Genomic DNA, 16,232 nt, shown 5'->3' with positions numbered 1-16,232 from the left:
ACCTTCAGGCCCTCGGGTGTCCCATTTCCATCTTTTCCCTTCAGCGCATATCTATCCGGGGCCTACGGTTGCCAAGCACCGTGCTGCAAATTGGGAATTTAGCCGTCATCCTCCTAGTGCAGTCTGGGAGGCTCACAGGCCTTGAGAATCTAGTGAGGCAAGGGCTACATTAAAGGGTGATACACTGAGAAAACATTCAAACAAAAGGACTATTGGAAATGGGCCTTAGTAGCAGTTCCCCTCATGAAGATGAATGTGCCTTGATACAGCAAACTCTCCATTTTAGAAAGTCCACTTTCATGGCCCTTGTGGAGGATGGACTGGAAAACGAGGGAAGAGTAGAGACCCTGGTGTCTGACACATTTCAGTTCCAATCACTTTCTTGCTGTGTTGCCATGGAGAGGAGGCTCAATCTCTTTCTGCCTTATTTATACATTTGAAATAATTCTTACTAGAGTTGTCTGCGGGGTGTCTCGCATGTAATTAGCGTGCAATATTTACTCAACCCTTATTTACACTATTCTTGGTGCATGCACAAGATACACAAAGGTGTCTGTCCCCGTGGAACTTATATTCTAACTACGATGTAGACAAGTTCCTAGTCATGGGCTTTCTTCCCTCCTAAAGCTTAATTTTTCATTTGTAAATTAGGAGATGATGGTAAGAAAACCAGGGGGAAATGGATGGAAAAGTGTTTGAGTAAATACAGGGCACTGTTAATTATTGTGTTGATCAGCTTAAGGACATCGATAAACATGCCTTTTCCCAATTCTCCACCTCTCACAAACCTCTCTTTGCAATTTTCTCAATTCCCTTTCCAAGGTCCTGGGGCCAAAATGGAGGAGGTTGGACTCCGTCTCCCAGCGCGCCTGGCGGGGGCGCTCTCTGCGCCTGCGCTGCCAAGTTCCCATTCCGCCTCCGGAGAATTAGTCATTCTTTTCCTCAGCCCGCCTAGTTTGCTTCCTTCCCCACCTCCAAGGTTGACCGTGCTGCCTTCTGGGAGGTGTAGTCCGTGACCGCACGGACTCCAATTCCCAGCGGGCTTCGGGGCGGAAACCCGGAAGGGGAGGTTGGAGAGGAGCGAGTAGGGGGAAACCCGCGTAGCTGAGAGAGCTTCGGCGCGGGGAGATGGTGAGAACCGCGAGCAGGGGCCGAGGGGCGCTTAAGAGCCGAGGCGGGGGTTCGGAACCGGGTGACGTGAAGGGAGAGGTAGGAGCTAAAAAAGGGGCTGGACGAAGGGAGATCGTTTGGGGGAGGGGGTTAGGAGGAAAGGGAGCCAGAGGGAGTAGTAAAAGAATGGGGGCTGGGGATGGGTCTTGGAGGTGGGGAGGTAGTCGAGCTTTGGGACTGATTGTAAGGGAGCTCAGAGCTTGGGAAGGGAGTCCCGAGTTGGAGAAGGGGCTAGGCGTCCAGGCAGAGGCCCTGATGGGGGCAGTTTTAAGGGAGTTAACCTGGGGGATATGGCAAGACATAGGTGGTTAGGGCTAGATGAATGACGGGGTCTGGAGGTTTGGAGGGAGAGGCCAGCAGTGGATGTGGTGGCTTGGGGCCTCTGGGTCGGATTGGGAACTGGAGAGCAAGTTGAGATAGTGGAAGAGAGAAATCAATGGTAGAGTGTTGTGTGGGTTATGCTCCAGGACTGGGGGTGGGATGGGAGCGTGGGATCAGCGGCCTGGATGTCGCGGTAGTTTTCCTAGTCCAGCCAAAGACTCCTAATAAACTGGACAGTCACAGAACTGTAAGAAAATAGGGCCAGACGGGCCATCGAGACACCCTTCTGCATTCTCTTTTCTCCAGTGGGATTTAGGAAAGTGTAGTGGTTTCTGTGTATGGGCTGTCTAGCACTCAGATCTCTTAATCTGCCACTCCTTTGTGACCTGTGCAAGTTTTCCCTCTGTGAAACTCAGTGCCCTTATCTGTATTGTGGGAACAACTTGTCACTGAGAAGAGGGGAGGTGCCATAAGATAGTCACCCTGGCTGGCAGTAAATCCTGTCTTAGAGCTGTTGGTAGGAAGTTCCCCACCTCAGGAATGTGACTGGGTCACAGGTGCTAATGGATTCCCTCCTTTTCAGTTCAGCCCCAGAGGCGTTTTCTCAAAACCTGACACTGAGCTGGGCGCACCCCAGGTCAGAGCCCTGCAGGGCCCCCCCACAGTCTGTTGTTTAAGAAGTGCCTGGCCCTGTTCTTCGCTGTTCCTGCGCATTAACCCATTTAACTCTGACGGTACTCCTAAGGTCTAGGAGCTGCTGCTATTTCCCTTCTACCGAAAGGAAGCAGGGGCACAGAGAAGTTAAGCAACTTTCCCAAGATCATCCAGCATTAAATGGCAGAATCAGGATTCCAGCCTGGACATCCTGGCTCAGAATCTGGCTTTTCCCGCTGTAACTTAGTCCTCTCTCCTTGTACTAAAGTACAGTGTCATGAGTAGAGTTAGGAGCGGGACAGAGATTCGAGAACTGAAGCAGTCTTCAGTGTGAGGTTTAGTTCTGCCATTTACTTGCTGCGTGACTTTGGGCAAGTTTTTTGGCCTTTTCTCAACTATGGAATGAGAGCAGTAACCCTAGGAAGGTTATAACAAAGGTTCACAGGGGTAAGCATGTAAAGTGCTTGGAGTAAGTGCTCTGTGCATGAGGGAATTTTTTTTTTTTTAAACATGAATGGGAAACATACCTGAGAGAGAAGGCAGTAGAGAGGTACCAGTGAGCAAGGCATCATCCAGGCTGCCTCCTTTCCTTTCTCTCCCAGGTCTCTGCCCGCATCCTGTTCCCCCCCTAAACCATATCCTGACTCTTCTAGTTCCCCATCCTCTACCCCTGGGCTCCCAAGGTGACTCCCCAAAGGGGGTGCTCAGAAACTCAATCTGTCCTCATTCCCATCTCTATCCCCAGCCAAATGTAAATAATTCACTTGCCAATGCCCAGCCTGGCCCAACTCCAGGTTTTTCAGCGAATTAGATATATTTCTACAACTGTGTTTTCTTTTTTTTTTTTTCAACCACCCCCTCTCACTCAACCTCTTGGTCATTAGGGCCTCACTGGGCAATTCCGCAACTTTGTAATGCATCTTGAAACAGTTTGGTCCTGAGTTTATCCCATAAATTCTCTGACTCTGATAGGAAAGCTTTGGTGTCAGATAAGTCCAGTTTCAAATCCCCATCCCGACTACTGTGTGTCCTTGGTCAAGCTGCGTTCCCACGGTGAGCCCCAGTTTTCTCATTTGTAAAATGGGGCTGCATTCCAACTATGAGGCTCTTGTAAGGAGTTGATGAGGTTAACATGTGAAGTGCTTAGTGCCTATGAAGCTCTTAATAAGTGTGCAAGTCTTTTAACGATTTTTATCCTTTCAAGAAAAATTTATTGAGCATGCACTCCGGAACCAGAACATCCAGATTTCAATCCTGACTCTGTCACCCACCATCTGTGTGACTTTGGGCAAGTCACTTAACCCCTCTGGACCTCAGTTTCCTCTTCTGGAAAATGGGGGTTTGTTTCTTGAGTAGTCCACAGAGTTGCGAGAGTACCTACTATGTGCCAGGGCCTGCCCTTGGGGAGTTCACTGTTGTCACAATGCTGGGGCAGTTTTGCAGCTCTGGTGGCACTTGCGCTCATTTGTCAGGTTTGGATTTCTCTATTACGGATTCATTTTCAGGCCCTCATGCCAGCTTTGCCTGCTTGTCATTGTTTTCATGGATTTTTAACACTTTGTCTCCAACTCTCAATGGATTATCTCAAATTGTATTGCCTTGGGGAGAAGTTGCTGGTCTCTCACTCATCCCTGTTCCTATATGTCACATCTGGGCACCCTGGGGTGATGCGACACTTTTTTCCTCCCTTTCCTTTATTCGTTTGTCTTAGAAAATATGTCTGCTTTCCAAGTTATTTTGCCTTTTCTTAAAATCTTAAGTGTATTTTCAGCCTGTGCTTGTCTGAAGCTTGCTTGTACAAAATGATATTTTTACCGTTTTTAATGGTGTATTTCTAGCAGCTCTGCTCAAAGCCGAATCAGTCCTAAAAGCACAGGTTTTCTAAAAAGACTCAGCTCATCACCTGTTTTGTGACGCCACCCTGGCACCATAAGATCACAACCTCCCCCTCATACTCCCGATCCCTCTTACTTGCTCTGTTTCCCATAGCACTTGCCACCTTGAAACTTACTCTATGTTTATCGTCCCTCTCTCCAGTTAGCATGTCAGCCCTGTGAGGACAAGCATTTCTTTTTTCTTTTCCCTGCATATCCCCAGGCCTCGGAACAGCATCTGGCACAAATAGCTGCTCTGTAAATATCTGTTCAATTAATAAGTGAGATCCAATACCCAACCATAACAAAGGAATGGCCACATTTTGGTTATTGTGAGGGACTAGGATCAACTTAATTTCAGAATGTGAAATAAAGAGGGAAGAAGTCTTTGGCTTGGTCAGTGGTTTCCAAACTCTTAGGGAGTCTCACTTTTTCTTGATAAATCCAGCCCTGAATAATGAAGCTCTCCTTGGTGCCTAGTTGGCACTACACGCTCTCCTGGGTTGATCTCAGTGAATCATCAACCAGGCCATGGGTGGGCGCTATTATTACCTGCATTTTACAGTGGGGGAAACCGAGGCATGGAGGGTTAAGCATCGTGCCTGAGGTCACGCCCCAGAAGTGCGTGCACGGGTGCTCTCAGGCCCTTCCTGCAGTCTGTCTGCATCCTGGACCTCTAGATCTCAGCAGTCTGGATTTACGCGATTCCTACTGTTAGGGAGCTGGCTATTAGAAAGGAAAAGTTGCCAGGGAGAGAGGTCGGCAGACCCTGAGGCCAAAAAGACAAGAGGAGGGTATGGATGGATCAGGACTGTGGACAGGGTAGTGAGGGGGTAGGAATGGGGATGGGGATTGGGGATGGAAGGGGCAGGGCCAGGAGTAGGGCCCTGGTGCCCTGCTCCCCCACATCCCTGCGTGAGCGTGAGCAAGCCCCATGCCCTGCCCTGTGCCGGGCATGACCCTGGGCTGGAGGCGCCCCAAGGTGGAGGAAGGGGCGTCACCTGAGTCAGCGTGAGGGGGTCAGACATCTGTTTTTTATCATTTCCTTTCTTCTTTCTTTGGTTTGCCCGTTGGTGTTTCTGGCATCTTCAGTTTCATGCTTAGCTCATTAATTGCCCGCCTTTCTGCTGTCTTTGTGCATTTATGGAGACCTCCCTAGACCTGTACTCGGATGTCCGCTGGGGCTCTCCCTTTACCTTCATCTGGGATTCCTTTGGCCTCTTTTCTGGGCTAGATCATATTTCCCTGATCTGATCGCTTCCTTTTTCTTGGTTTACTCCTTCATTTTGGGGAAGCAAATCCTCCAGTAGCTTCCTGTGAAAGGGTTCATGGAAGTGCATTTTTTTTGGGAACTTGCACCTCTCATGGAAGGGTTTTAAGCCAGGGCGTGATGTGGCCTGATTTGCATTTGGAAGGCTCCCTCTGGCTAGCGTGGAGCTGGAAGAGCTGAACTGTCCCCGTGAGCCAAGTGTGGAGGCTGGAGCAGCTGCGCCTCCAAGGAGAGGTCCCAGCTTTCCAGAAACCCACAGGGCGGAGGGGAGGTCACTGTCATTCAGCGGAGCCAGGTCCTGCAAGAGGAGGCCTCAGGAGGAACAGGTCCCATGTAGCTTGAGAGGACACGAGGACATCTTCATCCTGGGAGCAAGATTTCTGCAGGTGGACCTGGCTGGAACCAGCTGTGTGTTTGTTTTTAAGGTTTTATTTATTTATTTTTAGAGAGAGGGGCAGGGAGGGAGAGAAGCATCCACATGTGAAACATCAATTGGTTCCCTCTCCCGCAAGCCCCTACCAGGGACAGGGCCGCAGCCCAGGCCCAGGCATGTCCATCAGGGCTGGAACCGGCCGTTTTTTGGTTTTGCTTTGTTTTGCTTTTATTTTTACAGGAGGGCCCAAATAGATGATATGCTGAATGAACGGCTGATTTAGAAGAAGCTTGTTCATTAATTCAAACAGATATGCATTGCACACCTACGAGGTGCTAAGGGCATTGTTTCTCAAACTTAAGTATGCATACCATCACCCTAGAGATCTTGTGGAAGATCACGTTCTTACTCAGCAGGTGTGGGCTGGAGCATTTCTAACAGACACTCCCTGGGCCTGCGCCCGGACCGCACTTAGGTAGCCAGGTGCTCGGTGCTCTTCTAAAAGCTGGGATACAGCAGTGACAAAACCAGGCAAAAGTACTGGCCCTGGGGGAGCTCTCATTTTAGTGAGGGGGAGACGAACAATAAACTCCTCAACAGAGTTTGTGGTATATCGTATAGTAATGCGTAGTAAGGAGAAAATAAATGAGGGAAGGGGAAGGAGAGGGTATGTGTCTGTTGTGGGGGGCGCTGCAGTTTTAAATTGAGGAAGGTCTCATGAAGGTGATTTCTGAGCCACGCTGGGAGGAGTAAGGGGATGAGCCCTGTGGGTTCCCAGGGCAGGGCAGTCTGGGGAGGGGTGGGGCAGAGAGTGCAAAGGCCCTGAGGACTGAACGGGGTGACCCTTGCAAGGTGCTTGGCGTTCTCGGTGAATGAAACCTCTTGTGCTTCATGAACTTGCGCTCTGGAGACAGCCGAGCTCATTTGATTCAAAGCTCTGCCACAAAGCTGCGTCCAAAGCCAATTACTTAGCCATTCCGTATCTCCATTTCCTAATCTTTAACATGAGATTAAAAATAGTGAGATATGAGAATTGAGTGAGTTGATATTTATAGAGCACTTAAGCAAAGCCTGGCTCACAGTGAGCGCTCAAGTGATAGCGGCTGTTGTGGTCATCGTTTTCTCTCTAATTTATTCATGTTGGTCATGATTGTTTATTTGGATGTCTGCCCCCTTTCCCATGAGCTCTTCCTGGTGAGCTCAGTGTCATCTCTTTGTCCTCAGCGAGCGCCCGACCCAGGGCCAGCGCGCAGGAGGACTTCTGAATGTCATACTAGGGATGTGAAATGTGGATTCACTCATTGTTGGGGGGTGTTCCACCAAGGGTGTTCATTGTGTGGGTCAGGTCCTTACTAATTTTATCTTTTCAGCTGACCTACGTGGAGAGAGATGTTAAGGTTTCTCATTACAGTTGTGGAATGTGCCAAATTTTGTCATGTTGTTTCTGCTGTATATATTCTGAAGCCATAGTATTAGGAGCACTTACTATTATTATTTTGCAATTAAACTTTTATTGAAGACTATCCAGTGGCAGGAGTACTTTGTGTATTATACTATGTTTTAGACATTCAATAAAGAATTCATTAAGACTGATTTTCACAATGCATTAATCAAAACAGCCTTAACAATTGTTAAAAGCACGTTCTAGCACCTGTCTTGAGTGTGTGTGTGTGTGTGTGTGTGTGTGTGTGTCTGTCTGTCTGTCCTAAGTTTTTAATTTAGATCACCATCTATTTTCCTCTTATTTTACCATCAATAAATTAAGCTACATAGCTTTCTTTTTAATTTTTATTTTTTAAAAGACTTCATTTTTAGAGAGAGGGGAAGGGAGGGAGAAAGAGGGAGAGAAACATCAATGTGTTGAGATACACCAGTCGATTGTTGCCTCTTGCACAACCCCAATTGGGGACCTGGCCCACAACCCTGGCATGTTCTCTGACTGGGAAATGAACCAGTGACCTTTGGGTTTGCAGTTGGGCACTCAGTCCACTGAGCCATACCAACCAGGGCAAGCTACATAGCCTTTTGTAAAAATCAAAACTATTTGTTTCCATTCTGAGGCCAAATTATGACATGATACTTACTTAAAATTTCTACCTTAGGAGCACTTAATGTTGAGAACTTTTTTGTATAAGTAATGGGTTAGTGTGTTTTGTCACCATCTTTGTCCCTAATGGTACCTTTTGGTTTTGTCAATTATATTTTTTTTAAGTGGTAATGTCACTCTACTTGTCTCTTGGTTCGTGTCCGCCTGGTCAGTCTTTTCCCATCTTTTTACTCTCAGTCCTCCTGTGTTGTGATGTTGTGTAATAAGTGGGTCCTGGTGGAGCACTTTCTGAAAGCTGACCTAACGTAGGGCCTTGTCCTGGGCTCAGTGTGTGAGAATTAGAAAATTCTGCCCCAGTGACCCCTCCAGCTAGAACACAGACAGACCTGGGCGTGAAGCGGAGTTTACACTGCCAAGGCCTCGTGAGTTGAGGACATGGAGCCGCAGGGAAGAGAGCTTTGATTTGCCTGGTCCCATGCTGGGCAATGCTTCTGGGGACACCACGATGACCAAAATAGCTCTGTCCCTTCCTTCCTCCTCTCCCCCAGGGGGTTTACAGTCTAGTGGAGGAGACTGATCTATCTGTAGGCAGTAATGACCCAGAGTGGGCAGGGCTGGGACAAAGGAACCCAAGGGTCCTCTTCTGGGCAGGTGGTTAGTTTCCAGGAAGGGGGCTCAGGGAAGCCCTCTCTGTTAAACTTATGTTTGAGCAAAGACAGGAATGAAGTAAGGACCTGAGCTATATGGAGATCTGTGGGGAGAGCATTCTAGTTAGCGGGAACAGCACATGCAAAGACCATAGAGGGAAAGAGCTAGGTGGCTCCAGAATCCATAGCAAAGCCAGGGTGGGAGCCCAGAGTTGCCGCCGTACCCAGCCCGAGGGGTTAGCATTTGGAAGGAAGGGTGGCTGAGCTGAGGCCCCAGAGAATATAGAGTGAAACAGTGGAGCACAGTAACCTGGAATCACATTCCCTGGGTTCATATCCTTGCTCCAGTGGCACCAGTTCTGTGTGACCTTGGGCTGGTTAGTCACCCTGTCCTGCCTCAGTTTCTCCATATAGTGTGGATGATAATAGCTCCCACTGATGGTCAGACAAGGCTGAGTATTCTGACTACTCTCTATGCCAGGCTTGGTGCCCACCTGGGTCCACTGGAGGTGTGGCGGAGTAGGGAGGGATGAGCCCGGATCAGTGAGGCACCTGGGCTTTTTCCCCAACGGCACTGGGGAGTCCTGGCATGTTTTGAACTGGGTAGGGACAGGATCAGGTTTGTGCTTTAAGAAGACCCTTCTAGCTGTGACGCGTGGAATGGCAGGAAGCAGGTAACGCTAGGGCAGCACCGTGGGGAAATAAGTGATGCCCGGACAGGCACCTGCGTAGAGGCGCCTTTGGGTGTCTCTTCAATCAGCCTGGCATTGAAAGGATATATGCCAGCACTGCTCAATAGAAATATAATGCCAGCCGTATGTGTAATTTAAAATCCGCCAGTAGCCACATAAAAAAGGTCAAATGAGAAATTAACTCGAAATATTTTATTTAACTAAATTATATGTTACCATTTTAACAGGTAATCAATATTTAAAAGTCACTGTTGAGGTGTTTCATATTTTCTTCTAGTACTGAGGCAGATGCGGGTGCCTAACTGGTAAGGCTGGACGGAGAGGCCCTTTCGGCCACAGGGCTTGAGCCTTGAATGCCATGCCCAGAGGCTTGGCCTCAGTGCCGCGGTAGCCGTCGTAGGGTTCTATTTGGTTGTCCAGTTTCCCCCGCAGGAAATCTCGGCCCCCAGTGTCCCCAACCAAAGCTGGGCACTCTCAGATCTTTTTGCTTGCTTCCTTCCGCCGTGGAGTCCCAGTCCCAGAACTGCTTGGACCTTTAAATCTCAACTGTCAATCAGCGTTCCTGTTTCGAGGGAACGTCCTGTAATAAACATCTCCTTGAATGCTGTGGCCTCCGTCCTGGCCGGGTTCCTCCGCTTAGCAGGAAGTTGAGAGTTGTTCCACGCTCTCTTACACGCTGCTGTTTTCCACACCTCCTTGTCACTTCTTGCCTACTCCTCCCTCTTTCGAAGTTGGGCCCCTTGGCCAAGGCCTTCCTTATATGGGCACGACCCCGAACGGCAGCCGCTCATTGGCTGGGGGCGTCACGCGCGAGTCTGTCAACAAAGGGGCGGAGGGAAACGTCGTGCTCCCGCCCGCGCCACTGCCCCAGGAACAGCGCGAGTGGGAGGGCCCGTTTCCCTCTCCTGCGCATGCGTTTGGGCTGCCACCTTCTGCCGCTGCAGGGGGGCGGGGCTCTCGGGAGAGGGTGCTGTGGGGGCGTGTCTAGCTTTTAAGGGTGGTCTGAGGGGGTTGGCGAATTCCGGGGCGGTTACAAAATTTGGGGATTCCCTTTGCATTGAAGCAATATTTTGGGCCTTGGGCAAGTGTCTGCGCGGGTTTGGGGGATACTTGGGTTTCCCTTGAGCTTAGGGGGCGCCTTGGGGGTTTGGATTTGGGTTTCTTTTGTAATGTGGTAGGTTCTGTGTTTTGTAGGGGGTCTCCTTTGTGGTTTGGGATGTTTGGTGTGTATATGATTTGGGGAGCTCACAGAGAGACTTAGAAGTAACGTAGAGTCCAGGAGTACCAGTCCTGGAGCCAGAATACCTGGGCGTTCGCCTGTCCTGACTTCGCCCTACCTATCTGACTTCAGACTTGGGGTTCGACCTTTCTGTGCCTCATCTGGACACAGGGATGAATACACTGCCTGCTTCATGGGGACTGGGAGGATTAGCAGGAATTGTTAGTACAGCATCTAATTAGTTTGCACTGAGCCTGCAATAAGCACGTTTGCTATTAAAACATTTGTAGGGTTTCTTTGGGAGTGTTTTGGGGGGTTCTTTTGGCTGAGAAATGTATGATTTGAAATTGTATTAGGGATCTTTTATGTTTTAGTGAGTTCTAGTGTTATTTGAGAGGCTTCGGTGTAATTAGGGAATACATGTGGTGGTTTGAGGTGACTATAGGATGTCTAGAAATGGGTCTTTTGGGGCATCTATGAGTTTGGGAAATTGCCATATATGTTGGAGTTCTTAGTAGGCGTGGCTTTTGTGAGGGGTTCCTCCAGACTGGTGCCTTCCGTGCTGGAGGGGTCTTTATAGGTTTGGAGGTTTAAAGTAGGATTTGGAAGTGTCTAGATATTGGGGGAAGGGGGCACTGATATTCTGGAGATAAAGGTGGGAACCGATGGGAGGGTTTCCGGGGGTGGTCCAGTTGGAGAGGTACAGCATCTATAGAAAATGGCCTTTGCTGTGTTAGTGTCCACTTCTGGGCATTTACATGTATCTGTGGTTATTAAATTTAGGTATCTATAAGTTTTAGGAGCCATTTGGTGATTTTTCTTTTAGCAAGGAACTGGAATTTCAGCAAGGGCGGTAAGTATTTTAGTGGTGGGTGGGATTAAGGGTTATGGGGCAAGGGTTTTTAGGATTAGGCCTCTCTTTGTGACTGGTGACTGTGGGTGTTTGAAGGCTGTCTGGATTTTGAATGGTGTCTACATAAGACCATTGAATGACGGGGTTTTAGTGGTGTTTGTGGCATTGCCTGTGTTCAGGATGATCTGTACTTCTGGAGTCAGCAAACTTTTTCCATAAAGGGCCAGATAATGAATGTTGTAGGCTTTGCAAGGCCATATGTCCTGTGTTGCATCTACTCAGCTCTGCCATTGTAGCATGAAAGTGGCCATAAACAAATGAGCATGTTTCAATAAAACTTTTTTGCAAAGACAGGCAGTAGGCCAGATTTGGCCCACGGGCCATAGTTTGCTGACCTCTGGTCTGTAGACATGTGGAAGGGTTGCGGTTTGGAGGGCACTTTGGTTTCGCGATGTCTGGATACGGGTGGGCCAGGGAATGATCGAGACTGAGGGATACGCTACCGGATAGTCCTGCAGTGGAAAATGGTCATGTCTGCCTCATCGGCAGAGTTGCTTCCAGATTAGGTCATGCACACAAAATTGTTGCAAAGTACAATGGTGATTATTAAGAGAGTCCTGAATTAAAAAGTCCAGAAAGCAAGTTTGGGGGCCTGGTCTTGTGCTGTATAACCCTTCCCCACTCTGAGCCTGTATGCAACTCGGAGAGGAAGCTAGGCTAGAACAGGCCTTCTTATCCCAGGGGTCTGTGGATGTACTTAAGGGAATTACCTGCACACTGCCGTGCAAGTGTCTGTATTTTTCTAGGGGAGGATACACAGCTTTAAGAAATCCTTAAAGAGCCCCGCAAGCAGAACGAAGCGAGGAGCCAGTTCCTTAAGGGCCCGTCTGGCTCGGGCCTCAGATTTTCTTCCCCCGCCCAGCCCATCTCGTTTCTTCTGTGGGCTTGAGTAGCCATAGCTGTGGGCAGGGCTGGGAATTCTTGTCTTTTCAGGAACTGGCTACTGGAGGAACAAATAGAAAAAGGAGGAGCAGTCTTGTCGGTTGGTATTTTCACTGAATTTTAAGGGTTCTGGCAGCAGGAGGCCCCTGGATTGTCATTGAAGGCAGTGGGAGGCGGAGGACGATCTGTAGGGCTGGAGCTACAGCTCTAGTCACGCTCTGGGTGTTAAAACAGAAGGTCCCACTTCCTCTGCAACCTTTCGTTGGCTCACCTGTGCAGTAGGGCAGGGGTAGAGTTCTTGGTGGTCTAATTTCGTTGGTTCCAACAAGGGAGGTTGAGTTTAGAGTGGTACTAGAAGGGCAGGCTCCCCCAGCTCCCCAACCTTCTCTTCCTGTCTCCAGGTGGCCTTTGGAGTCCCCTCCCCCTGTCCAGGTCCTGAGATGCAGTGATCCCCTGCCTGTCTGCCACCATTCCCCAGAATGGACCGTGGCGGCCTCCTGCCTTTCCAGCTATGGTGCCCCCGGCCCTTTGGCACCTATTCACAGAACCAGCCGCGCGCGCCTTCTGCAGCCCTCAAGCCGTCAGCCTGCCCTGAGCCAGGCAGCAGGGCTGAGCCAGACCACGGGCCTGCCCACTCAGAGAACACGCCACCCGCCTTGGCCACGGAGGCCCCTGCCTCCCAGCCCGCCCCGCTCCTCTCAGCAGCAGCTGCTGGTGACGAGGGTCGAGTCCTGCTGGACACATGGTATGTTATCAAGCCTGGGAACACAAAGGAGAAGGTGGCCTTCTTTGTGGCCCACCAGTGTGGTGGCGGCAGCCGGGCCAGCTCCATGAAGGTCAAGGGGCATTGGGGCAGTGATAGCTCTAAGGCCAAGCGGAGGAGGCGCTGTCTTGAGCCTACTAAAGCTCCGCCGGACCCCGGGGGCCGGGAGGGGCCCCCTGCCGCTCAGGGGACCCCAGCCTCAGCTGGGGAGGATGTGGACCTCCTCTCTGTGGCCGAGATGGTGGCCCTGGTGGAGCAGCGGGCCGCTCTCGCCCTGCAGAACTACCCACACCCCGGCACGCCGGCGCCTATGGTCTTCGTGTCAGCAGAGCAGGGAGGGCCTGCCAAGGGGCTGGGGTCTGAGCGGCGGCCTGGTGGCGGGGACTGCAGCCGCGTGGCTGAGGCAGTGGCCCACTTTGAGGCCCAGCGGGACAACCCTCCGGCCAAAGGCCTCCGAAAGGAGGAGCGGCCTGGCCCAGGCCCCGGGGAGGTACGCATCGCCTTTCGAATCTCCAACGGCCGAGAGCCCCGGGCGCCGGACGGCAGCTTGCCCAATGGCAGCGGGGGCCGGCCGGGCTGTGCCTACCCGGGCAGCCCGGGGCCTGGGGCCCGAGCCAAGGACAAGATCACCTGCGACCTGTACCAGCTCATCAGTCCCTCTAGGGACGCCCTCCCCAGCAATGTGGAGTTCCTTCTGGCCAGGGCAGATGAAGCCAGTGAGGGGGAGACCCCAGCCCCTGCCAGGCCTGAGGACACTCCCCCGGCTCCCCCTCCGCCCCCTGCTCGGGACTGCGGAGCATCCGGCTTCCACGTGGATGTGGTGGTGACGGGCGTGGTGGACGAGTGCATCTTCTTTGGCAAGGATGGTACCAAGAATGTGAAGGAGGAGACGGTGTGCCTGACGGTGAGCCCCGAGGAGCCACCCCCACCCGGCCAGCTCTTCTTCCTCCAGTCCCGTGGGCCTGATGGGCCTCCCGAACCGCCCCCAGCTGACTCGCCGGCCACTGCACCAGGCCCGGACGATGCTGAGGGCACAGCGGACACCTCCCTGTGCCGCCTGTACCGGCACGTGTCACACGATTTCCTCGAGATCCGCTTCAAGATCCAGAGGCTGCTGGAGCCGCGACAGTACATGCTGCTGCTGCCCGAGCACGTGCTGGTCAAGATCTTCAGCTTCCTGCCCACCCGGGCCCTGGCGGCCCTCAAGTGCACCTGCCACCACTTCAAGGGCATCATCGAGGCGTTTGGCGTGCGGGCCACAGACTCGCGCTGGAGCCGAGACCCACTCTATCGCGATGACCCTTGCAAGCAGTGCCGCAAGAGATACGAGAAGGGCGATGTGTCGCTCTGCCGCTGGCACCCTAAGCCCTACCACCATGACCTGCCTTACGGACGTTCCTACTGGATGTGCTGCCGCCGAGCCGATCGCGAGACGCCTGGCTGCCGCCTGGGTCTGCACGATAACAACTGGGTGCTGCCCTGCAATGGGCCTGGTGGGGGCGGGGGCCGGGCTGGCCGGGAGGAGGGGAGGTGAAGCCAGCGGAGGGGGAGAGCCCGGCACGCCCACCCCTCCCCGTGGGAGCCGGGGGCCAGGACTGGGTCACCAGCCCATACCCCCAGTCCGGGCAGCATTGATCCCCCTCCAGGACTGACCGGGGTTCAGGGGGGTGACCTAAGAAAGCACTCTGATGGACCCCTCTTGGTTTTCTACTCTTCACACCCAGGGCCGGGGACCCTCGAGGAGGGTGTTTTTTATTAGCATCTCAAGTTTCTTCTGCATTCAGCCCTAGCACCCTTCCTGCCACTCCCTACAGCCCAGGGACCCACCAGCAGGGAGCAGCCGGCAGCTAATTTTGGTACTACTTAAGGGTTCCCCCGTCCTGGCCCCGTTCCGCTCCCTTCCCCAGTTCTCTGTCTCTGGAGCTGTGTCCTTTCTCCCAAGGGCCTGCAGCACCCAAGGCTGGCGCCTCTCCTAAGCCACGTGTCAGGGCTCACCTCCTCGTCAGGAATTGGGGGGGCCGTCCGATCACAGCTCAGATGGGGCATGTTTCACGGCAGCCTGCCACTTCTAGATGTTTTCCCCAGTAAAAAATAAAAATCACTGTTTTCTCCTTAACCTTAAGTTACCAGTGTCTCCACACCCCCCAAAGGGGAAGAGAAAAAAAGTTGAACTATAAAAATGTCCCCCCTCCCGTTATTTAAGCTATTGCCATCACCACCCCTCAAAAAAAGAAGAAAAAAAAAAGCTGTGAAGCCCTTTGCCTCGCTCTTGACAGCGTGGGGGGCCGGTGGGCAGGGACTGTGGGTTTGAATTTCTGGTTGTTTCTCCTTCCGCTCTGGGTACTTGTTCAGGCATCGGGGGCTCTCCACCCCAAGCCACATACGTTCCTTTAGAAGCCTTCGGTTAACTGAGAGCTTTATTTTTCAGGCAGTTTGGTCTGGGGTGTTTTTGTTTGTTCTGTTTGGTTTTTCTTTTTTTTTTCCCTTTTGTTCATTTTCCCATCCCTATGGTTCTGGAAGCTTCTAGCGTGTGGCATCTGGCCAATTTTGAATTGGTCCTTTCTATAAAATCCATATTTATAAGGATGGGCCCAGACTGGTTTGTATGTTGTTCAGGGAGGGGGTTTGGGAGAGAAGGGAGTCGTGGGTCTGTGCAGAAAAAGCTGAGAGAAAAGGATCCTTCGCCAAGTCCCCCAGCATGGAATTATTTTTGACTCTTCATCTGTGTCATTCAGACTCAAATCTCAAAATAGTAGTAGTTTAAACAGGAAAGTTTTTATTTCTTTAGAAATCCATTGGCCCTGAAGTCACCAGGAACCCAGGCTCCTTCTAGCTCACTACGTCATTCTTCGCCTGTGGTTCTCATCCTCGTGGTCCAAGATGACCGCTAGGGCTCCAGCCATCACCAGTTTGCAGGAAGGGAACCCCCCTCCTCCTGGGAGTACCCCACTGGACGGTAGGCCCTTAAGTAACATTTCATTCACCGTCATTTCATGATAACATTGGTGACATCACGTAAGAACTTAACTTGTTTATATCAGTTAGCCTATGGTAAAATTGGTTTTGTTATATACATCACTTCGCTTAAAGTTGCAGAACCTATGAACAATGTTAAGTGAGGACTTACTCTACTTCTGTGTACTTCTCACTGGTCCGTACTTGGCCATATGGCAGAGATGCAGAGGAGACGAGGAACGCAGTCTTTTAGCAGGGTGCGTTATGCCCAAAAACACTCTTACAAAAAAGATCCCTGTAATGAAAGCTTTAAAATATCCACTTACTTATTTACTAAGTAAAAAGGGATTAAGACATTAAAAAACCTCAAGTATAAAAGAAGAGGGAAAATGGATATTGGGAGGCAGCTAATATCCTTTGATAGTCTTATCAGGGAATCACAATCTCCAGAG

General features: G+C 51.1%; 1 protein-coding gene across 4 annotated transcripts; it reads left to right on the top strand.

Annotated features, from left to right (window-relative positions):
* The first annotated feature begins 1,062 nt into the window (after window positions 1–1,062).
* Window positions 1,063–15,393, top strand: FBXO46 (F-box protein 46). Of its 4 annotated transcripts, none has more exons than XM_054588618.1 (3): window positions 1,063–1,131; window positions 12,043–12,162; window positions 12,464–15,393. In XM_054588618.1, exon 3 carries the CDS (start codon window positions 12,542–12,544, stop codon window positions 14,357–14,359), a length of 1,818 nt encoding a protein of 605 aa, XP_054444593.1. In that variant the 5' UTR covers window positions 1,063–1,131; window positions 12,043–12,162; window positions 12,464–12,541; the 3' UTR covers window positions 14,360–15,393. The 4 variants fall into 4 exon arrangements, with proteins under 4 accessions (XP_054444593.1, XP_054444595.1, XP_054444594.1 ...); XM_054588619.1 differs by having other exon boundaries at window positions 1,098–1,131; window positions 12,090–12,162; XM_054588621.1 differs by lacking the exon at window positions 1,063–1,131 and adding an exon at window positions 1,133–1,209 and having other exon boundaries at window positions 12,114–12,162.
* Window positions 15,394–16,232: the final 839 nt, after the last annotated feature.

The sequence above is a fragment of the Pteronotus mesoamericanus genome, unplaced genomic scaffold (assembly GCF_021234165.1).
Source record: "Pteronotus mesoamericanus isolate MK-2021 breed Mesoamerican mustached bat unplaced genomic scaffold, CSHL_Meso_final scaffold_137, whole genome shotgun sequence".
Lineage (NCBI taxonomy): Eukaryota > Metazoa > Chordata > Mammalia > Chiroptera > Mormoopidae > Pteronotus > Pteronotus mesoamericanus.
The sequence above is the reverse complement of the archived record's forward strand: the minus strand, read 5'-3'. Positions and strand labels throughout refer to the sequence as shown.

Excerpts from the sequence above, each read along its gene's own strand:
- FBXO46 (XM_054588618.1), top strand. The coding sequence starts at position 12,542 with ATGGACCGTGGCGGCCTCCTGCCTTTCCAGCTATGGTGCCCCCGGCCC.